The sequence below is a fragment of the Rhyacophila brunnea genome, unplaced genomic scaffold, assembly GCF_057557595.1.
Source record: "Rhyacophila brunnea isolate RB1 unplaced genomic scaffold, BYU_Rbru_1.0 scaffold_2, whole genome shotgun sequence".
NCBI classification, from domain to species: domain Eukaryota; kingdom Metazoa; phylum Arthropoda; class Insecta; order Trichoptera; family Rhyacophilidae; genus Rhyacophila; species Rhyacophila brunnea.
In genome coordinates, this window is record NW_028232859.1 from 21,538,965 (window position 1) to 21,559,578 (window position 20,614).

General features: G+C 33.7%; 1 protein-coding gene across 2 annotated transcripts; it reads left to right on the forward strand.

The window, feature by feature from the left end:
- Positions 1 to 1,276: 1,276 nt before the first annotated feature.
- On the forward strand, positions 1,277 to 20,334 carry Shark (SH2 ankyrin repeat kinase). Of its 2 annotated transcripts, none has more exons than XM_085946433.1 (14): positions 1,277 to 1,587; positions 2,414 to 2,510; positions 2,591 to 2,667; positions 4,221 to 4,429; positions 6,217 to 6,415; positions 7,501 to 7,641; positions 12,721 to 12,826; positions 13,527 to 13,750; positions 14,475 to 14,615; positions 15,765 to 16,299; positions 16,388 to 16,617; positions 17,196 to 17,395; positions 18,091 to 18,316; positions 18,453 to 20,334. In XM_085946433.1, the coding sequence occupies exons 1-14, from the start codon at positions 1,552 to 1,554 to the stop codon at positions 18,651 to 18,653; spliced, it is 2,622 nt and encodes an 873-aa protein (XP_085802559.1). In that variant the 5' UTR covers positions 1,277 to 1,551; the 3' UTR covers positions 18,654 to 20,334. The 2 variants fall into 2 exon arrangements, with proteins under 2 accessions (XP_085802559.1, XP_085802558.1); XM_085946432.1 differs by lacking the exon at positions 1,277 to 1,587 and adding an exon at positions 1,985 to 2,121.
- Positions 20,335 to 20,614: the final 280 nt, after the last annotated feature.

A 20,614-nucleotide genomic window follows, 5' to 3' on the forward strand; every position in this document is an offset into this window, starting at 1 on the left:
TTAATTTGAGCAAAATTAGTAAGTTGAAGAAACTCTTACGCAGCCTGCCTATTCTGTAAACCCTGCGACACCAGATTCTTGATCCACAAGTGAAACTCTGCAATTGCCCCAAATTTCAGCTTTCTATTTAATTTATGGAACCAAAGAGCTTCCTTTACTAACCAAATCAGTCATCATAATTTTCGATAAGCCGATTTCGGCAAAATTAAAAAATATATAATATATAATTCAAAATAACCTAACCGAACCTAATCAAACAAATAATCTCATTTTCAAAATTTGTTTGCCGCTGGCTTCCATCAAATAGACAAGAACCAAAATTTCTACCGTCATTTTTTTCAAATAGCCTGAATACAAAACCTTTGATTAATTTAAATAAAATTCTTTTGAAAATCTAATAAGAATCTTATTAGAATTAAACTTGTATCAAATTTTTTCACCATTTTATTATTATGGATTCTGATTCTCCTATTGCAGAACGTGTGTGATTGTCGTAGATCCGCACTATATAAAAGCCTGATATAAATAATAGAATAATAATTTCTAGGAACGTTTTATAAGTTTTCTTCACGTTAACAAAATATTATTAGTTGTTTAAGCGATGCACTTTTTGAGTCGTCACATACTATGCACCATGCATAGGTAAATCAGTATACAGTGGCAACGTGCGAACGGTAAAACCACCTTGCAGTTGTAGTGGTATCGATTGCTATCATAAAAACAGAAAAGTATGAGCAATAGCACTACAATCAAAATGTACACTTTCGTGTCACGACCTGGCTAAATAGTCGGACATGGGTGAGGGTGTCACTCTATAGGTAGGTACTGATATTCCTACCAATCATAAGAATATATGTAAGTAGTACCTACCTAGTTATAGAGACTCATCTGAGTCATCGCAAACATTTTATAACAAAGTGATTGCTACACTATAAAATTAACCAAACAAACAATGAGTGATCAACTGATCAATAATGATTCCACAATAGCGTAACAAGAAATGGGTAGGTACCTACCTACTGCTTATAAAAAACCTGTACCTAAGTATAAAATAATACTTATCATTAGGTATTTTATAAAATATAATAAGTAGGTAGGTAAGTACTTATTATTTAAATGGGGGTGTTGTGGAACTCAAACTCGTTTACTCTTCGTAGTTTTCCGGGAAGAAAGTAGAAGTGTTGGACCAATGGAGTTTCATTGTTATTCGGAAAACGTATACACACGCGCTCACATTTTTATGTTGTGAATGAATCAAGGTGATTCATATATCGGAATTGACCTTGTTATGAGTCATTCGTTTTCGTATGTACACGACCACGACGACGCGCGCCGGGAATCTCGCGCTGTTTCTGTGTCTGCTCAATTCATATACAGTATGGCAGAACATTGTTTTTGTCTGCCAAGATGTTATTCAAAATAAATTGTGTAATAATAATACTATCTCCATTATAATGTGTCATAGTCTCCAGTGAAAATAATGAATGTGATCGTCGATCAGTATTAGATGGTTTTGTTTTCTTTTATGAAACTTTCAGAGTTTTTGGAAACATGTTAAAAACCATGACGTCATTTATATTATTGAAGGTATTGTGTGTGTTTACTTTTTCTTTCTGTTGACATTTCATGAATTTGGATGGTTATTTTGATTAACGTTTACTTCGGTAATTTAATTAACTTTTTTACGCAACTTTGCTTAGTGAGTCATTGGGTAAATAAAATAGATATGAATTAGTCTTTATTTTGACTAAATAATAAACTGACAGATGAAAATTGTCTTTTTTAATTTTGTTTGATATCTTACTCATTTCTTCACTAGTAAATTTGTTGACTGATTAAATCCAAACGACCTGATATTATATCTACGATTTACGCATTAAATACACTTGTCAACATTACTACAATATTATTATTCAGAGTCAACACTTTGACTTGGTAGTACTCAGTTGACAGAAGAAAATACAAACCAATGACAGAAGGAGATGAACATAAAAATGGCGTTTATTGTGACACGCATGCCTACGAATGGGTCAAAATTTGAAAAGTTTTTGTAGACTTCCCTTTGCCAAGTTGTTTTTTAAGTTTTTTATTCTTTACAGATCTCTTACTATTTTTGTTGTGGTAAATCTTTTTTGTGTTCGTTCTTAGACTTTACAGAATAACAGTTTCTTTTACAAAATGTTAATGTTTTATCATCCTATTAACGTTACAAACATTTTAATTCATTGTTTGTATTTGTTATTAACCGCCAACATCGATCAAAGTTCATGTTATTTCGTGGACGTATTTACTCACAATATGAAAGTAGACTTTTTGAATTATTTAGTATAATAATATAAACATTTAATACCTAAGTACGTCATAGGAGGCTGCGGAGGTTATGTCAATTAACAACTTTTCATTGTGTTTCCAGACGAATTCTTTTCTTCTGAGAATGAACCGCGACGATAATTTAAATTGGTTTCATGGAAAAATATCCAGAGAATCTGCGGAACAGTTGTTAAAAGATGGTAAACATACGAATATTTGGTTTATTGTTGCGTATTTCCCTTTTCCATACCTGTGTAATAAAAACTTGTATCTATTTCAGAGGGGGACGACGGTGTATTTCTGGTCCGCGAGAGTAACACCTCTTCGGGTGATTACGTTCTATCAGTTCTTCATGAGGTGTGTGAATTTTAATATTTTATAATACCTACCTATAATAAAAAATTGTTTTTATTGTTTTTACACGTCACACGAAAACAAAACCGAATGGTTTTGAAGGAATTTGGTCTTACTCTTACTCGTGTAATAGCCACCTCAATATTGAAGAACATCTTCTCAGCTAAGTATATAGATGTGTTTTGGACTCATGCAATTTGAAAAACAAAACAATTCACAATATGAAAAAGGTCGCTACATTAATCGATATACATTTATACTAGCAGAGCCGGCTGCCTCACTAGACCTTGCAAGTCGCTTGGCATCTTAATCTAATAGAAATGTCTTGGATTTTAAGAAAATTATGAAAAAAGTCTAATACTTCAAATACATTATCATCACGTTACGTGCTGTCACAGTAAGCTGCCGCTACGGGGGGAAATGTGTAAAGTCGTTTTTCTTGGGATGCTCCCATGCCGTAGCACATTTTGAACCTTTCTTTAAACGAACATTGTCAGTTAGCAAAATCTGCCGAAATCGCCAGAACAACAATGAGGTCACTTCACGCTTATCGCGCTACATCATGGACTGCACTACTCAGTGAACTTTTTTTTCTATTTTCTGCAGACCTACACATTTTCGATTCATGTCAAAATTGCGTGTTCTTTGTTTTTAGTGGTTTTCTCTGTGGATTTTCTATTAAATTACTAACTTGGGTTATGTTTAAAATTTACAAGTAATTTTAACGAATCCACAAGTAGAAACTGTTAAAATTAATTGAAATTAGCATGAATAATGAATAATAATTCAAAATACTAATACATTAGAGTTAGCACTCTCCATCATTGAATTTATAGAGATAGTGATCATTCAAAATATTTCGCAGAATGACGAAATTATAGACTAAATTTGTCGGCGTGACAGTACGTGACGTGATCATAATGTAATTTATGTATATGGTAGTTTGGATCGTCATAGTTTTTTCATTAGAATGGATTTTCTATCAATCAGTTTGACGCGATTCAATTGAGAGGGTACTTTTAGATTATTGCAGTACAAATAATACATTTTGTTTATTCAATTGAGGAAGATCCCATTAAATTGAAAAAAATGACTAAACCATTTCTTGTAAAAGGTCTTTTAACATAATTACCGGGGCTGTAAATGTAAGAATGAATGCGTGGAAATAAGATATTTTTCTCTGTGACACTGACACGATTGGTCTACTATAAATGTTAGTAGGTATTTGTGTTTATCAAAATTTTATATATGTAAATTGAATTTGTCTGTTTATAGCCTAGAAAAAATAATAATATGAACCTACCTAATGAATGAGGCGGATGTCACTGATAATTTCTATCGAAAAGTTAAAACATAAATAACAGCTCTAAACAAGCTGCCATGTTTCATTTGCAACCCGCCATGTTACAAAATATCAATCTTGCTCTAGTTGCCAAATCAGCCACACTAAAAACTTCCAAAAATACCAATAAGCATTTTAATAATAAATTTTCATATGGCTCCTGCTTGTTGTAGTCAGACACATTTAGTTACATAATATTTATCGCACGTTATAGGGGGAAGTAGTCCACTACCAGATCCGTCGGCACGGCGAAGATGCCTTCTTCTCCATCGAGGAGCATACGACGGTGCATGGTCTGGACACCCTCATCCAGCACTACCAGGGAGACTCCAATGGGCTCGTTACTCGCCTAGCCGTCGTCTGCCGTGGAGAGCCGCCCCCACACAACTCTCGCACGCATGGCAGGACTAATTTGCTTCACAGGTGACTGATTGATTGCATACTTGACTAACCGTGAAACTCGCACAATGTTCTACTTTCCATGTAATGGAAGAAAAATATGTTGATAAATATTTTCAAAAGTCAACTTATTATAACTATCCTGAACTAATTGCTATTTATTGGGTGAAGTCAAAAATGTTGAAAAAACCTATCGAGATGTATGTAAACAATTAAGTATTATCGCAATAGTATAATTTACACACTGTTGGTACCACTAAATCCATGCAATGTGTACAGGCACTATTATCTTGTGAGCTGCAAGACTGCGTGCATGGATCAAAAAGTTTAGCAGCTTCTAAATTTTCACAGAATAATTGCAAATTTCACGACACATGTGCATGTGCAGTAGGACAATAGTAGCTAACTAAACAAACAAACTACACCGCACAGAGTATTTTGACGTTTACCAATTTTCACAACCTGTCAAATAACACCACACAACGATAACAAACGTGTTCGCTTACGCTTGAAGAATGAGATTGGGCAGACAGTAAGCACTTTTATGTGTAAACAGCATGGCCCCCACATCCTGAAGCGGACCCCCAGGCTAGGATGTTTGGCGGGCCCCCCTACTTATCGCTAAGGGTAAAGTCAGTGTGCAGCTGCAGTAGCATTATCCAAATTTAATGGTGTATTTTTAGCAATTTTTTATATTTTTAATAACATGTACTTACATCCATTTGAATTATGGAGTTGTTGAGTATCAGCACACAGTAAAAAATTGCATCGTACATCCAAATAATCTTAATTATTAATATTATCAAAGGAAAATAGCGCTGCAGACGACTTTTTTACCATTAGAGCAAATTTGTGTTCTGTGATTATCTCGGTATGGTCGGCTAGTGACGCCGGGCCCCCAGACTAGAGCCCTGTCAGCCCCCCCTTGTGGGGGCCATGGTAAACAGTTATTGTTGCGATAGTTTAATCTACACACTATTGTTGCCAGTAAATCCATGCACCAACCTGTACAGACGCGCCCTAATTGTACATTAATTACACCAATTAACTAACTGCAGCACAGAAAGGATTTAAAAATAAAAAACATTTTGCTAATTACCGTAACTTCAACAATGATTAGCGACATAGAAGCGTGTTCATAGTAAGACTTGGATTCAAACCTATAGTATAGCAAATAATAATAAAATTTTATGCAGAGATAAAACAACTACCTACGCATTATTTCCGTTTACATCAGTGACAAAACTGATGCATCATACCCAGCGTTGCCAATTTGTTTTATATTCGATAAGCTTGCAAAATATGCATCTCACATTATATGGCATTAAATCTAGCGTTCTTTGACTTAAAAAAGACACCAACAGCTTTATAATTCTCACAAAAAGTTAGGACATTACACTATATTTGCTTGAATGCCATACCGTCCCAACTTAATAAAATAATTAATGCAATTATAATTTTTAAATATATACAATATTTAAATGAAGACCAAATTTCGTTCCTGCGGTAATTTTTAATAATATGGATTATTTGTTAGCTACAAAACAATAAATACATCTTCAATATTTGGTCTTGTGAAAACAATTTACTTACATAATTTTTACATACTTTTTGAAATGCTATTTTTTAGTTTTTTTTAAATATTGTGAGAATCTAGCTTGTGTTTCAGCCAACTAGATTATTTTCTTTCCCTATTTGGCATATTTTTGTGAAAGGCAGTTGGCAACACTGATCCTACTCGATATTAATTGAATGCATGTTTGCGTTATTCAGAAGAGATAACATATTATAATGACACCTTTTTTTTATAGAGCAACAGAAAACGGGAACTTCACTGTGGTTTCGGAGATGCTTGCGTGCGGGTATCATAGTCGAGACGCTAAAAACCAGGATGGACAAACTGCTGTCCACCTGGCAAGCAAAACGGGTAAAGATGACATATTAGCTAAACTGATCCAAAGTGGTGCCAGTGTTAACTGCCGCGATACAGCAGGATTCACACCGTTACATGTAAGTCATAACCCAATTTAATAATATACTGTATTAAACAAAATAAATACTCAAGTTTTTCGGCAAATTTCTTATGCATAGAGTGTCGAATAACATAAAATTGAAACAACTTCAAAATATAATGACAGCTGTGAAAGTCGCGAACTATTCAGGCAACACTGCATAAAAAATCAGAATTTTTTCCATTTTTTAAATTTAGATATCCTGATAGTTTTTAATTGTCACACAATGGTCAAAGTATGTAAACGGCACAATATAACTTGAATAGCTATAAATTGAATGATTTAATCTTTGCTTTATCAGTGGTTGATTGAATAAATTGATCCATTGTGGATACAGCATACCTAGTAAGAGGTATAGATATACTCGATTCGTATATTTTTTTATTGACATGGCGAGAAATTCGTATCCATGTTGGAATATCAAGTGTTTACAAAAATAACAATTAACGCTAATGAGATGTATTTAAGAGCGTACATAAGTGAAATGGCAAATAATTTTCAACTGTATGTGGAACGAAATTTCGGCCACGTTGCCATTCGGAGAGCGATAGTCGACCTATTTGCACATAAATTTGTTTTGTGATGGCGTCGGAAGAATATATTCTTAAATCGTGTAAAGATGACTAAAAAACGTTCTGCATGTACTTGAAAAAGAAAACATGTCAATGAATATACTATTATTATTACGTATATAATAATAAACATAACATAAAAAGGACGCATGTTGAATTTTTATGATAAATTATATTTCGTTCGGCTCGCGTCATTTGCACAATCCGCGCATCGCCTAGTCACGATCTTTTTAGACCATGCCTCAGCTGAGGTAGAGCCTTAATCGATATTATAAGTATATCAAATGCTTGTGAGGTAAACTTTTCGGTAGTTGTCTGTGCGAATACTCGTATATCGCAAATAACAGATTTCACTTGTCACTAGTACCATGTGCATGTTCATACACGCACCACATCTGTTTACACTTCTTCAGCTATCCGTTAAAAAGCTGACGCACAGCAAAGTACCGTTTAGTGATTGCTTCCATGTATCAGGATCATAAACAATAATGAACGCTTGCATTCCTTACAGTATGCTTGTCAATTCAACTTGGAGTCCACTGTGAAATTACTTGTGATGGAAGGCGGGGCTAATGTGCAGACGAGGCACGCCCAAACCGGAAAAGTCCCCATGCACGAGGCAGCCCAACGAGGTCACATCGACTGTGTAAAGGTTAATAAGGAATTCGATACTTATTGTAATCACTCATTATCAACACCACAAAGAAACAGTGTCAAATCTTTGTTTCCCTATGCCGGTTCTGCAATGTGTCAACTTCTATGAATGACCTTTATTACTTTGGACGCGGAAGACGCACACGGTGCGTAATGACCAGGCGGCCGATCGATGTAATTAACGTGCATTTTAAAGGGGGCAATTAAAATCTCATTATCTATTCAGCAGCGAAAGCGTTAAGTTAACACTTTACGGTCCGCGACCGCCACGTTGGCGTCCTTTACGTGCCGAGAGTTACGGTCCGGTTACGTCTACGTGGCGTCATTGCATATGTACATCTTTACTGTGAAAAATAAATATGAAGTTTAATATTTGCCTGCAAGATCTATCGATAGATGGTTGAACGACATGTTCAAGAAGTAAAATCATGATGGAAAAAAAATAATTTGAGATTTTTACAGAGATGGCAGACGTAACACCATTCGGAATATTTTGTACCTATACCATTTTTTTAATTAGATACAGCTCATTTCTAGGCGGCTGAATCGGAGACATAAACAAAAAAGGTAATAAACACTCAATGTTTATATTCAATGTGTCAACACTTCAACTTCGAAATTTAATTGTCGAACCCTTTTCAGTAGTTGTGAACCATTTATGAACCTGCATACTTTCTTTAAAAAATGATCCCGATTTTTGACTATGACATTGCGTGCTATTTGATATTTTATGTTTATGGTTTACTACCTATGAAACTTCTATCATCCTTCGTCATCCCTGATAGAAATTTAATCTTGAAAATGAGAACAGTTATAAATGTGAACTTGTTGTATTACGTTGTCATTTTCGTTCCCATTTTTCGGGACATTTATTGTACAAATTTCATTGAAAAAATAATATATTCTAGCTAGGATAAATATTTTTTATTAGTTGTATTTCCAAAAAAAAAAATTTAAAATGGAGGACCAAACGTTTTTAGAGGAAAACTATGCGGATTGTATGTCAGATATTCCCAGTGACTGTGAAGATATCGGAGATTTTAGTGATATAGAAACAGACTCATTTGCTCCTTTGAGAACACGCCCACGTACAACATACTTCGCGAGTGATTCCGAGGATTCAGAAACTGAGGCCGACATGACACTTGATTGGAGCGATGATGATCCGCCGAGAGACAACGAGCCATTTCAAGGACTGTCAGGAGTGACGTTTGACACAGATAATTTAAGCCCTGAAGGGTTTGTAGAAAAATTTGTTGGAAACGACCTATTTGAAATGATTACAGAAGAATCAAATAGGTACTATACCCAAAATTCACATCGCTTCAAAACAGATAGTAAATCTAAAAAATGGGTGGAAATAACCATGCCGGAGTTAAAAAAGTGGTTCGGGTTGGTGATAATAATGGGCATTGTTAGAAAAGCAACTCTACAGTCTTATTGGTCGACAAATCCACTTATAGAGACTCCCATATTCTCGAAAACTATGCCACGTAATCGGTTTTTCCAAATACTGCGTTATTTACATTTCACTAATAATGAAGATGTCCCTAACGACACAGAAAGACTATTTAAAGTGCAGAAAATTATTAATTATTTTTCTCAGCGCTTTAACGACTTGTACAAACCCGAACAGAATTTATCGTTAGATGAAGGGATGATTCCTTGGCGCGGAAGATTACTTAATCTACGAGTATATAACCCGAGCAAGATTACAAAATATGGACTGCTTATAAGAATGGTTTGCGAATCGGTGTCTGGATATATTTCGAGTTTCAAACTGTATGAAGGTACTGCAACTCCGTTGAAAACTACAATATCAACCCTTATGGCTAATAATTATGATAAATGGCACCACTTATACATGGACAACTTTTATAATAGTGTCGAGCTGGCGAAAGATTTATATTTGAGAAAAGTTGGAGTCTGCGGTACTATACGAATGAATCGGGGCCTACCGGAATGTCTTAAAAAGGCTAAGTTGCGGGTATTTGAGTCAAGATTTCAGCGTAGAGGAGAAGTGATGTTGCAACTGTGGAAAACAGTAAAAAAAAGAGATATTCGAATGATATCTACTATCCACAACTCTGAGATAGTCGATACTACGAAGACGGATTGGAAAACAGGAGTTCTTGTGAGAAAACCGATATGTATAGTAGACTATAATAAATACATGAAAGGAGTAGATCGAGCTGACCAATATTTGTCATATTATCCTATCTACCGCAAAACAAAAAAATGGACTAAAAAAGTTGTACTTTATTTATTTAATTGTGGACTTTTTAATGCGTTCAAAGTGTATAAAGTGGCAAACCCGAGTACTAAAAGTAAATTTTACGATTTTTTGTTGAACATTGCAAAAATTTGGATTGAGGATATACAGACATCTGAATCAAGTGATGTTGCGGAAATGCATGCACCTTCTACATCTTCTGATGCACATTCAACCCATAGAACCAGTTCATCTACTTCATTACAAAGACTCTCTGGCAGTATAAAACAACATCAAATAATTAGGATTTCCGCAACTAATAAACGTTTAAGAAGAAAGTGTAAAGTGTGTTCCTCCCATAAACTTCGAAAAGAAACAATGTACATGTGCAAAGAGTGTAAAGTTCCTCTACATATTGGTGATTGCTTTTCTTCCTATCATTTAAAAAAAGTGTATTAGTTGTTAATTCATTTTACATTCATAGTTTTATAAACTATTTCAAATAATCTTAGTTTTAGAGTGTTTTAAATCTATTCGTACACCATATTATTATTTAACAATAAATATTTGTGCCTAGCCAGTTATCTAAAGGGTGAGTGTTAATTTAAATATTTTTGTAGAACGTAGATAATGTTTGTTTGACAATTTATTGCTCATAGATTTTGTCATATATGATTTTTTATGCACGCCTCTGCACTGTTATTGGCTTGTCTCGATATCTACAAAAATATAAAATTGTAATAAGTGGCGGGAATGTATATGCGTGCATTTTATTTAATTGAATTTACTCGAAAATATGCACGCCACTGCACTGCCTCAGCCATAAAACTAATAAATCAGTGATAAGTGATCGTTCGGGAATGAATGTGCATTTATTTTTAAACACTTCACAGTTTGTGTGAAGTCTTTGTTATTTTATTATATTTGATAATCAGAGATATGAGTAGCTAGCGCTAAAAATGAATTGATACATATTCTATAGCGGTGTAAAACATTTTGTATTTGAATATTTTATTACATTTTTTAATTAAAAAATAATAAATTGTGACTGCTTTATATCAATAGGCTGTTTCCTTTACATTATATTTAACAAATTGAACTAATCTAATAACATATAATAAACAATTTACGAAAATTTACGAATTATATACTTTACCTTTATGGAACGCGGGCCAGAGGTTGACAATTGTTGAATAAATGACACAATTTGATGCATTGATATATTTTAAGTATTTTCTGAAAATTTTATTGAAATATATCAATAGATTCAAAAGTTATATCATTTTTAACTTCGCGATCGAAATTTGTTGATTTTCATTTAAAAATACCAGATATTGGTGTAGGTACGTCGCGAAAATTCGCGGACCGTATAGTGTTAATATGTACATAGCGTGCTGCAGTAGCATTCAACATTGTTTGCCTTTTGGGTGTGCTCTAAAAAACCTACACCATAATATCTAATAGAACTTGTTTTTCAAATAATCCAATATAGTGAGTAATGTCAATGAACACTTCTACTTCAAACAAACAAATAATATCCGAGAACTGCATGATAAAATAACTGATAAAACTACCATTGCATAGACCTCGTGGGGCTTGGTCAACTGTATAATGTACTTATGTATTTCTATGCAATTACAACTAAAATATTTTAAATTCTATTTGATTTAAGGTTTGTACTATTCCATTTGAGTCATTTTTTGCGACCCGAGTTTCGCCTTTCGCCATCTTGGTAAATGCACACTGATAACTAACATCTTTAATTATTGGTCATATAGTAATTCAATGCAATAAAAGAAGGTAAAAAAATTCTGATTTTTGATGAAACAAATTTTGAATATTTTAAGTGTTTGTAAAAACCCGTAGTTAATACCTTTGATACTATTAATATATTTGCATACAAATTGTCATTACTCGTAAACAATGTAACTAGGTAACGTATTGGTAAATTAATCGACTTAGCTGATGAGAAATGTCACTAAATATACTTACATACCTATTAATTAAAAAACAAATAAACTATGTTAAGGTATAATCCATATTCGGTAAACTGAAAGCGTCAACCGTCACCATGATATCAGGTTTTAATTTATGAAGTAAAACATTTTGTTCAAAAACAAAATCACAAAACTAGTCATGTCTCGCTCGCCATCGAATGGAGTATACGTATTCCGCTTGGTGCTATTACTACTAGCTTAGTGCGAATTTATTGTTACAATAAGGGTTTTTGTGAGTCAGCGGATGACTAAAAGAGAACATAGTCATTCAGAGATAACTTTAAAACTAATAACTTCAAAAATGTTCCTGTACATACATGTTATATTTTAAAATAAGTATAATTAGTATAATATCTTTAATAATATGTAAGTAGGTGCTGTTGCAAATTAAGCTTGACTAAAATACATGTGTATCACACAATCCCGTCCTCCACAGCTGGGATATTAATGTATACTATTTCTCAACCTTTTTACACCTGCAGACCACTGAAAATAGGAGAAACATTTTCCGGACCACTAACGCAGAAATAAAAAATATTATTTATATAGTAACATATAATAACGTCTGATTGCGGTTAATTTCGTCACGTAAAACCATTTAATCTATTTTAAGAACAAAAACACAATGCACAAACACTTCAGGTGCACAGGCTTTGAAGATTTTATTGGAATTTTTAACATGGGCATTTGGACGCCGAATCTGAATTACATATCAGAGAAAACAAAGAACCATAAAAGTCTCGCAATATGCTCACTTCATGTTCATCAATTATCTTCTTGGAAATGCATATAAATTAATACTATATTATCTGGAAATGCCTCAATAGTAATAATTATGTTCTAATACCTTTTTTACCCTCTATTCCAGGCCCTATTGGAACTCCACGCTCCAGTAAATCCGAGGACAGGTGCCAATGAAACTCCTGCTGATTTAGCTCAACAAAATAATCACACAGACTGTTACAATTTACTCAGTAAGTATTCTTTAGCGATTGCAATCGCAGACAGAATTTCCAATTCCCAGAACAGTATTTTCAATTCCGCGATTGTTTATGTATATCAGTTTGACTACACATTCTCCAATCCGGCAATCCCAAAAAGAGTATGTCAAGATTTGCTATCAACGTGCCTCTCTTATGACAACTATTAAGACATCATCCCTATCTACTAAAAAAAAAGGTACACAATACCTAAATAAAAAAAAATATTGAAATATGAAAATATAATGTGATGTGAAATGAAAATAAAAATTCAGAAAATGAATGTGTAAGGAATCCCAAAATCTGTATATTTTTATACTAATTTCTTAACTAGCAATATTTTCTTTAAATTATAGTATGTTATTCCAAATAAAAATCATAGGAAAGCCAATGCTGACATTTTGAGATTCCAGCATTTTTAACCCCGGAGTATCTAAATTGCAAACCTTAATTCATATTAAATGTATGTGTGATTTTAGAATTCATCTTTTTTCTGAAAGATAACAATTTACTAAGATCCAGCTTCCATTCCGCACATATGAATAAATGGAAGAGAGTTATCACAGAAGAACCTATAAAAGTTTCAATTATGAATGACATACGTATATAATCATATTATAATCTTGTAATGAATCATCAGGAATGCCGTCATAATTTTCTGTCTAAAGAATCAATTACCATTTTGTGTTTGCAGAGCGATTTACTCCCCCTAAACCGGAGACAACAAAAGCATTATGGTACCATGGGACGTTGAATCGAGAGGAGGCAGTGAACTTATTAAAGAATTATTGCAAAGTGAACTCAATTGCTTCAAGTGACGGAGTCTTTCTAGTTCGATACAGCGACAGAAACCAGGGGGCCATTGTTCTCACTATGCTGTGTGAGAATGTAGCATACAACTTTATTATTAGAAAACAGGTACCCAATCAATTTTACTTAAATACTTGAGGCTCTTAGCTTCAAAGTCAGTAACCTCCATATTTCTCCATTTTGAGATAATCACTGATAGTCGAGTAATAATCGATAATAAAATATTTTCTTTCTGCAAATGTACTATGTAATCCTTAAATACATTAAAATTAATAAAAGATCAAGTTAATTAGTCGTAAAACATATAGAAACTGGCAGCTGAAGAATATAAACAACTTTGCAATCAACCTTCAGTTTAATTCATACTCATAACGTACTCTGGGTTCAAAAACAACATGTGAATTAGGCACTTTGAAACTGACAAATTAGTTTACCTATTTTTTTTAATCATAAATGTATTTAACTAAAAAAATAAATTATGTTCTTAAAACGGCATGCATTAAAAGTGGTTTAGGTTACGCCATGTGACAACAGAATCAATTACCACACGCAATGCTATGCGCTAATCATGTGTTGAACATTGTTTACAAGCGGAATATGGACCGGAAAGGCTGTCTGTTAAATTGAAATTTTACTATAATGATAATATTTGAATGTTGGTTTTATGAAATTTTCCTTCCCAGCTTCTTTACTTGGTTGACATGGAGTAAATTAAGGTCCACAATCTTCTAACAAATATCAGTTTTGCTTTCATCATAAATTTACACAAATACAGCAGCTACCTGCCTACATTTGTAGTGATTTAATTCTATGTGATATCCAATTGTTTCAGGGTGCCCACTTATTTATCGATGATGGCCCATACTTGGACTCTTTGGAACATCTTATAGATCACTACGGAGTTATGTCCGATGGATTGCCGACTTGTCTGCGTTTGCCGGTTCCTCCCATGCCAAAGCCACCATTACCTGAGGTGCGAAGAAGACACTACAACCATTTACAGCTTATTTACTGTCATGAATAAATTCACTCCTCCGTTGTACTCCTCCTGGGATATACTTGTAGGAATTCAAGAAGTAAACAGAAATGATTAGTAGTTACCAAAGATGTTAAAAAAACCTTTAGAGATAGAGAATGTGTGAAATTGCAGCAAGAAAAAGACCTCTGGTCTAATGATTATGTTAGCTACAAGTGACTTCGCATTACAGGTTCATTTGAAGAAAATTTTATACCACTGCTGACATTTATTTACTAATTTGCAGGGTATGCGCCCACACTTTGTCGGTGCCGATGCACGATGGCCGAGCGGCTTAAGCATCGGCCTATAGCGTCGTGGGTCCCAGATTCGAACCCTGGGTCTGGCATAATACACATATTGTTTTTCAATTTGTGTTTGAGTCAGGGTATGTACCTAATAGGTTGAGCAAGTGGCTAACATCCATTTCTCGTAAAAACAAAATCTTTTAATACAAACCTCCACTCTGTGGAGACCCATATGAACTTATTAGGATCGGACATGGTCAAAAAAAAAAAAATATATATATATAATATAAAGACAATCCATCACGATAAGTAGTCAATAATAGTACACTTCAGCATTATTATTTAATTGAAAAAATTGTGCAAAACCATCTAGTAAGTGATCACAATGAATATAAAATCAAATCAGAATGGCAACTGAACATTGTTAATATTTGTGGAATTTACCAACTTAACCATGCTTCATAAATAATTTCATATGTCATAATTTCAATAACGTCCTTCTATTTACCGTCCTTTTGTAGCTACCAAGTATGGTGATTATTAAAACATTTAAAATTACTTCAACATTTCATATAATATCTTCTTTATAATATAACAAGATAAGCTAAAATCTGCAAATGAAAATGAATTGAATAATGTGTTTATAGTGTATTTGTCAGCAATTGATAATGGAGTAAGATGAGTATCGAAAAGTTACTATCATTAACTGTCATGTTTTTCCACCAGTAAAGAAACTTGAAATAATGAGTCTTATAATGTTCATACACAAACAAATAAAGATTAAAACCAATTAATTTCCGATACAATTTAATATATCACGAATATAGTTTACTTATAGAATGAATTTTAATTATTTCAGTTCTCAACGATGCCACGAATAAAAAAGTCATCCCCGCATCAAACTAAATCATCCTCCACTGCTTCGCTCAAGTCTCCAAAATCTCGTAAAGGAAGTCTTCCCGCGAACTGTGACAAGACCCCTCCCATTCCACCGTTGCCTGCCGACAGCAAATCATTTGACTTGCTCACGAAGAACCTCTCGTTCTCCACAGACTTCATCACGAACCCCTGCATCATATCCAATCTCGTCAATATCAATAACAACAATTCAAATTCGCCCATCTGCTTGCAAGCGTTGAAAAGTAATGAGAGTATATCACCTTCAAACAATAATGTCAGCCAGCCGAAGAAAGAGATGCTATCTAATCCAGCGACCAGAATTCATCTACTCGGAACCGCTTTAAGTCTTCCACCGAATGCAAACAGCGGAGAATTGAGCAATCTCGATGATCAGACGTACAATGTACCGAAGAGTAACGATCTTGTGGCACCAATTATAGAAAAATGCAATGAAATAAATATTACTACCGCAACTCAACTGGCGACTGTTCAAGGTAAATAGATTATTAGTGTTTGCGGATTCATTTTGCTCACCATTATATTTATTGTGATTGTTTATTGTGAAATTTTAATTCTATATAGATTTTATCCCGAGCGCACAACTCACTTTCGGGGATGTCCTGGGTGAAGGTGAATTTGGTTCAGTTCTTCGCGGTACGTACACCCCACCTTCGGGAGTGTCCATTCCGGTTGCCATCAAAACCCTCCATTCGCAGCATATCGATACCAACAAGCAAGAATTTCTGAGGGAGGCCCACCTTATGATGGGTCTCAATCACCCGTGTATCGTTCAACTTATTGGAATATCTATGGTAAGTAAGATTGACAATTCAATACAGTGTTAAGGTAATATTGCACAACAGTTTGACGTCAGTATATGAACGATTTGAATAGATTAGAGTTGAATAACTTTTATCTTAAATGCATATATGTAAATCAATCTTTATGCATTAATATGCTACATTAAATTAAATTGATTACATTCATTTTAAATCGTAGAAATACCTTTACCAAAAATTTTAATTAACACCAGAAACAATTAATTATTTGTAATATTAGCCAAGATTATTAAGTTTCTCCTAATTTAATTTAATTTAATTTTTATTGAATCTCCAGCATTCTATGCCATACACCCTGCCCATGACCGTGAGAAGTATCGGAGGCTGATGCATCAGGTCATGTCAAGGAATTTTAAATTCTCTTTATGTTAGGAACGTTAGAAAATATGACGAGAAAAAGTGAAAATATAATCTATTTTGACAGTATGATTTTCTGCTACAAAATTTCATGACCTTTAAATTGTATTAATAAAAAAACAGTGATTAAATTAAATAATGAAAGCCATAATGATGAACCAGTACAGAGTGTGATATGTTAATTTTGTTTCCAGTCTCCCCAACTAGTAATGGTTCAAGAATTGGCTCCTCTGGGTTCGCTGCTGACCTTTCTGTTGGAGAACCGCAAGGAAGCTTGTCCCATGTACGAACTGAAACTATGGGCATGCCAGGTAGCCTGCGGAATGCGCTTCCTCGAAGAGAAGCGATTCGTCCACAGAGACCTTGCCACACGGAATATTCTCCTATCAGACAAGTATATACTTTATTTAAAATTTATTTAATATTAAAATTAAAATTTTAATAAAAATTTAAAATTTTATGACTAAACTAATTGTTCATTGCTGTTTTTTTTTCAATTTACTTCCGTCTCACAGACTTCCCCACTCCTAGATAAGAACTGCTCGAAAGAATTACATTTATTTAGAGGGACTAACTAATATCTTCCTCAAATAAATATGGTGGTATATACCAGGGGTTCACAAAGTGTGTCCCGCGTGACTTTGATGTGTCCCGCGAGATTTATGTTAAATCTGTAGTAATGAGTTTACACAATTAAATAATTTTTAATTTGTTTGTCTTATGTTTTTTAAAAACAAAATATTATTTACAAAAGAAAGGGCGGCCCGCCAAATATTTTTGATTTCAAAATTGTCCCTTTGACGAAAAAGTTTGTGAACCCCTGAGCTAGACAGTCTAGTCTAGTTTCCCAAACTTTTCCCGCGATGTAACACTGGAAATTGTGAAATTTTAATGGATTTTTCCATTTTTCAATATACTTTTTTTCTGTGGCTTACAACCAATTCTTTTAAATAAAAAACAATTCAACCATGCTAAAAATGAAAAAGAGTTGCCGACAAGTGTTATAATACAAACACTTCATAATACTACCACTAGTTATAGTCTTAAGTTTTTTGTTACATATATCACTAATAACTCACTACTCTTTAGGCATCAAGCCAAGATAAGTGACTTTGGCTTATCGCGAGCCCTGTCGACAGGCTCGTCATACTATACGGCAAGTCAGGGAGGCAAATGGCCAATCAAGTGGTACGCCCCCGAGTCATATAACTTTGGATCATTCTCTCACAAGAGTGACGTTTGGAGCTTCGGTGTCACCCTATGGGAGATGTACTCGTACGGGAAACAACCTTACGGTGATAAACGAGGCGCTGATGTAAGCATATTTGATATAATCTTTTGGTAAAATTGCATTGTACCAGATGAGAATCACCTTTTAAATATTGATTGCTTTGTTTTATTAACCCCCAAAATGTATATTAAGGAAATAATGTATTTTGAAATATTTCCAGGCAATTCAAATAGTGGAAAGTGGAGATCGTCTCGAACGACCCGAAGATTGTCCGCAAGATATTTACTCTGTGATGAAAGACTGCTGGGCATATGAACCACAAAACAGGCCGACTTTTAGTCAGCTGGTGGAAATCTTCTCATCGCATCCTGAGTACATGAATATTAGTCAAATTGTTATGGAGTCTGAAGTCAACGTCTGATATAAAATCCACACTGTTCGACAAGGATAATATACATAAATATATATGAGTCGTATTATCTCTTTTCATATTTATAGAATGTTGGAATAAAACCGCAACTTGGGTTTGTGGTTTCCAGGGATCACCGTAAATCGATGATAAATGTAAAGAGATAAAGGCAATCATGACTTTGTTAGTGAGGATGATAAAACCATGTAGGAAACGAAAATCTAAAAGATTTGTGATATTTTGCCATTTTGTAAAACTTTGGTCGTGGTGGATATATCATACTGGATTAACGGTGTATGCGGTATACGCTTATGTATAATAATTAAATAATTAGTGAGATTTGTTCAATATTGCGCTTGCTTCATTTTGTAATTTGCTTTTGACAATGATTTATAGCGCATAACTAAAATAATTGAATGACGAGTATTTGTAGTTATAACAAATTCATATAACTTAAAGAGTAATATTTCAATCAATCATTTGAGAAAACATGCATGTGACAAAAGCAACATTTATATCCATCATGTAGGATGTTTTATTATTTTATTGAATTGTATAGTAGAACCTCAATTATCCGGATCATCAGTTTTTAATTATTATAAGAAAAACGTACCATTTAATATATACAATTAGTGAAAAAGATGACTTTTTCTTAAATGGGCTTATACAGGAACTAAAATAGATGTTCAATTATTTTTTCGATTATCCGGACTATCTCCATCCAAGGGTAGTCAAGATAATCGAGGTTCTACTGTAAAATAAATATCATTAAAAAATCCTATATATGTGTTGTTTCTGTAATGACTGGCAATGAGTGTTTAAAATCATGTAAATATGTGTGCATTCAGCTTAAGCGTTTATTAAATATGTTTTATTTATGTACGTATAATACCATATTCGTATAACTCACAATTTTTTAAATCTAATAGGGATGCACCTATCTTGGTAGCCTTTATCTTCTCGCTTTAAAGTTCAAACCATAATTAAATGTATTTATTGTTAAATCCTCGTTTATGAAAATTCATTCAACGGTTGTGCTTTCTGCAGACTGCTCTAACTACTGCCGTTCTTTCTCGACTTAGTAAATGATGTAGGTTTACCTAGAGTGCGAAAATTATAAGTTGAAGTGTCATGGCCGCAGTCGTGGCGCTGCGATTTATTATAAAAGGATTGGCAGTAATGTAGTTCTCGAAACGGCCACACTTCACGTTAAACTTGCCGCAGTCTAGGCTACAAATTCATTCAAAATGATATACACACGCTTTTATTTATTGTTCACTGCAAAATTCTCAGTGTTTTCATATAGTTGAGAGAAATAGGCTACTAGCACTGCATCATGTTACATGGAAAAATCCTAATACATAATATTATATTGTTATGCACTTTGCATTGCTGTTTGCATTGTTTCTGCTAAGAATTCGATTTCACACATTCGAAAAGTGAATTACAACAAGGAAGATTAAATGGGTTCATCAGCATACCTCTAAAGATATAGTTTTTAGAAAAGGGTAATTTTGTAACATTCGTGTTTCTGCAATGATAATAATTCATTTTAAATATGAGTTTCCTGGTTGGTTTCTTATTTATCAGTTATACAGAATCATTTTCCTTGCATTGAATTTTTTTTCAATATGACGTGCCATATAGAATCCAATAAAGGAATTACATTTCATTATCCTTCCTTCCTGAATGCAAAAAATTCTAAACTCCAATGATGTTAAGTAATGTGCTGCAAATCATTGTTCAAGAGATACCTTTTCTATTTTAAGAAGCATTAAAAAGCCATTTTAATTGTGGAATCAGAAGTCTCACCGGTGTATGTTTGTATACAAGTATTGTATTTATTTTATGTTAGCGAAGTATTTAATATGCCAAATTAGAATTCTCACTGCATTTTGAACGAGCGGTGGATGGAGAAGATATTAATATAATTATTTTTCATTGTAAGGTGCTTGAGACAATGTGTAGATAGT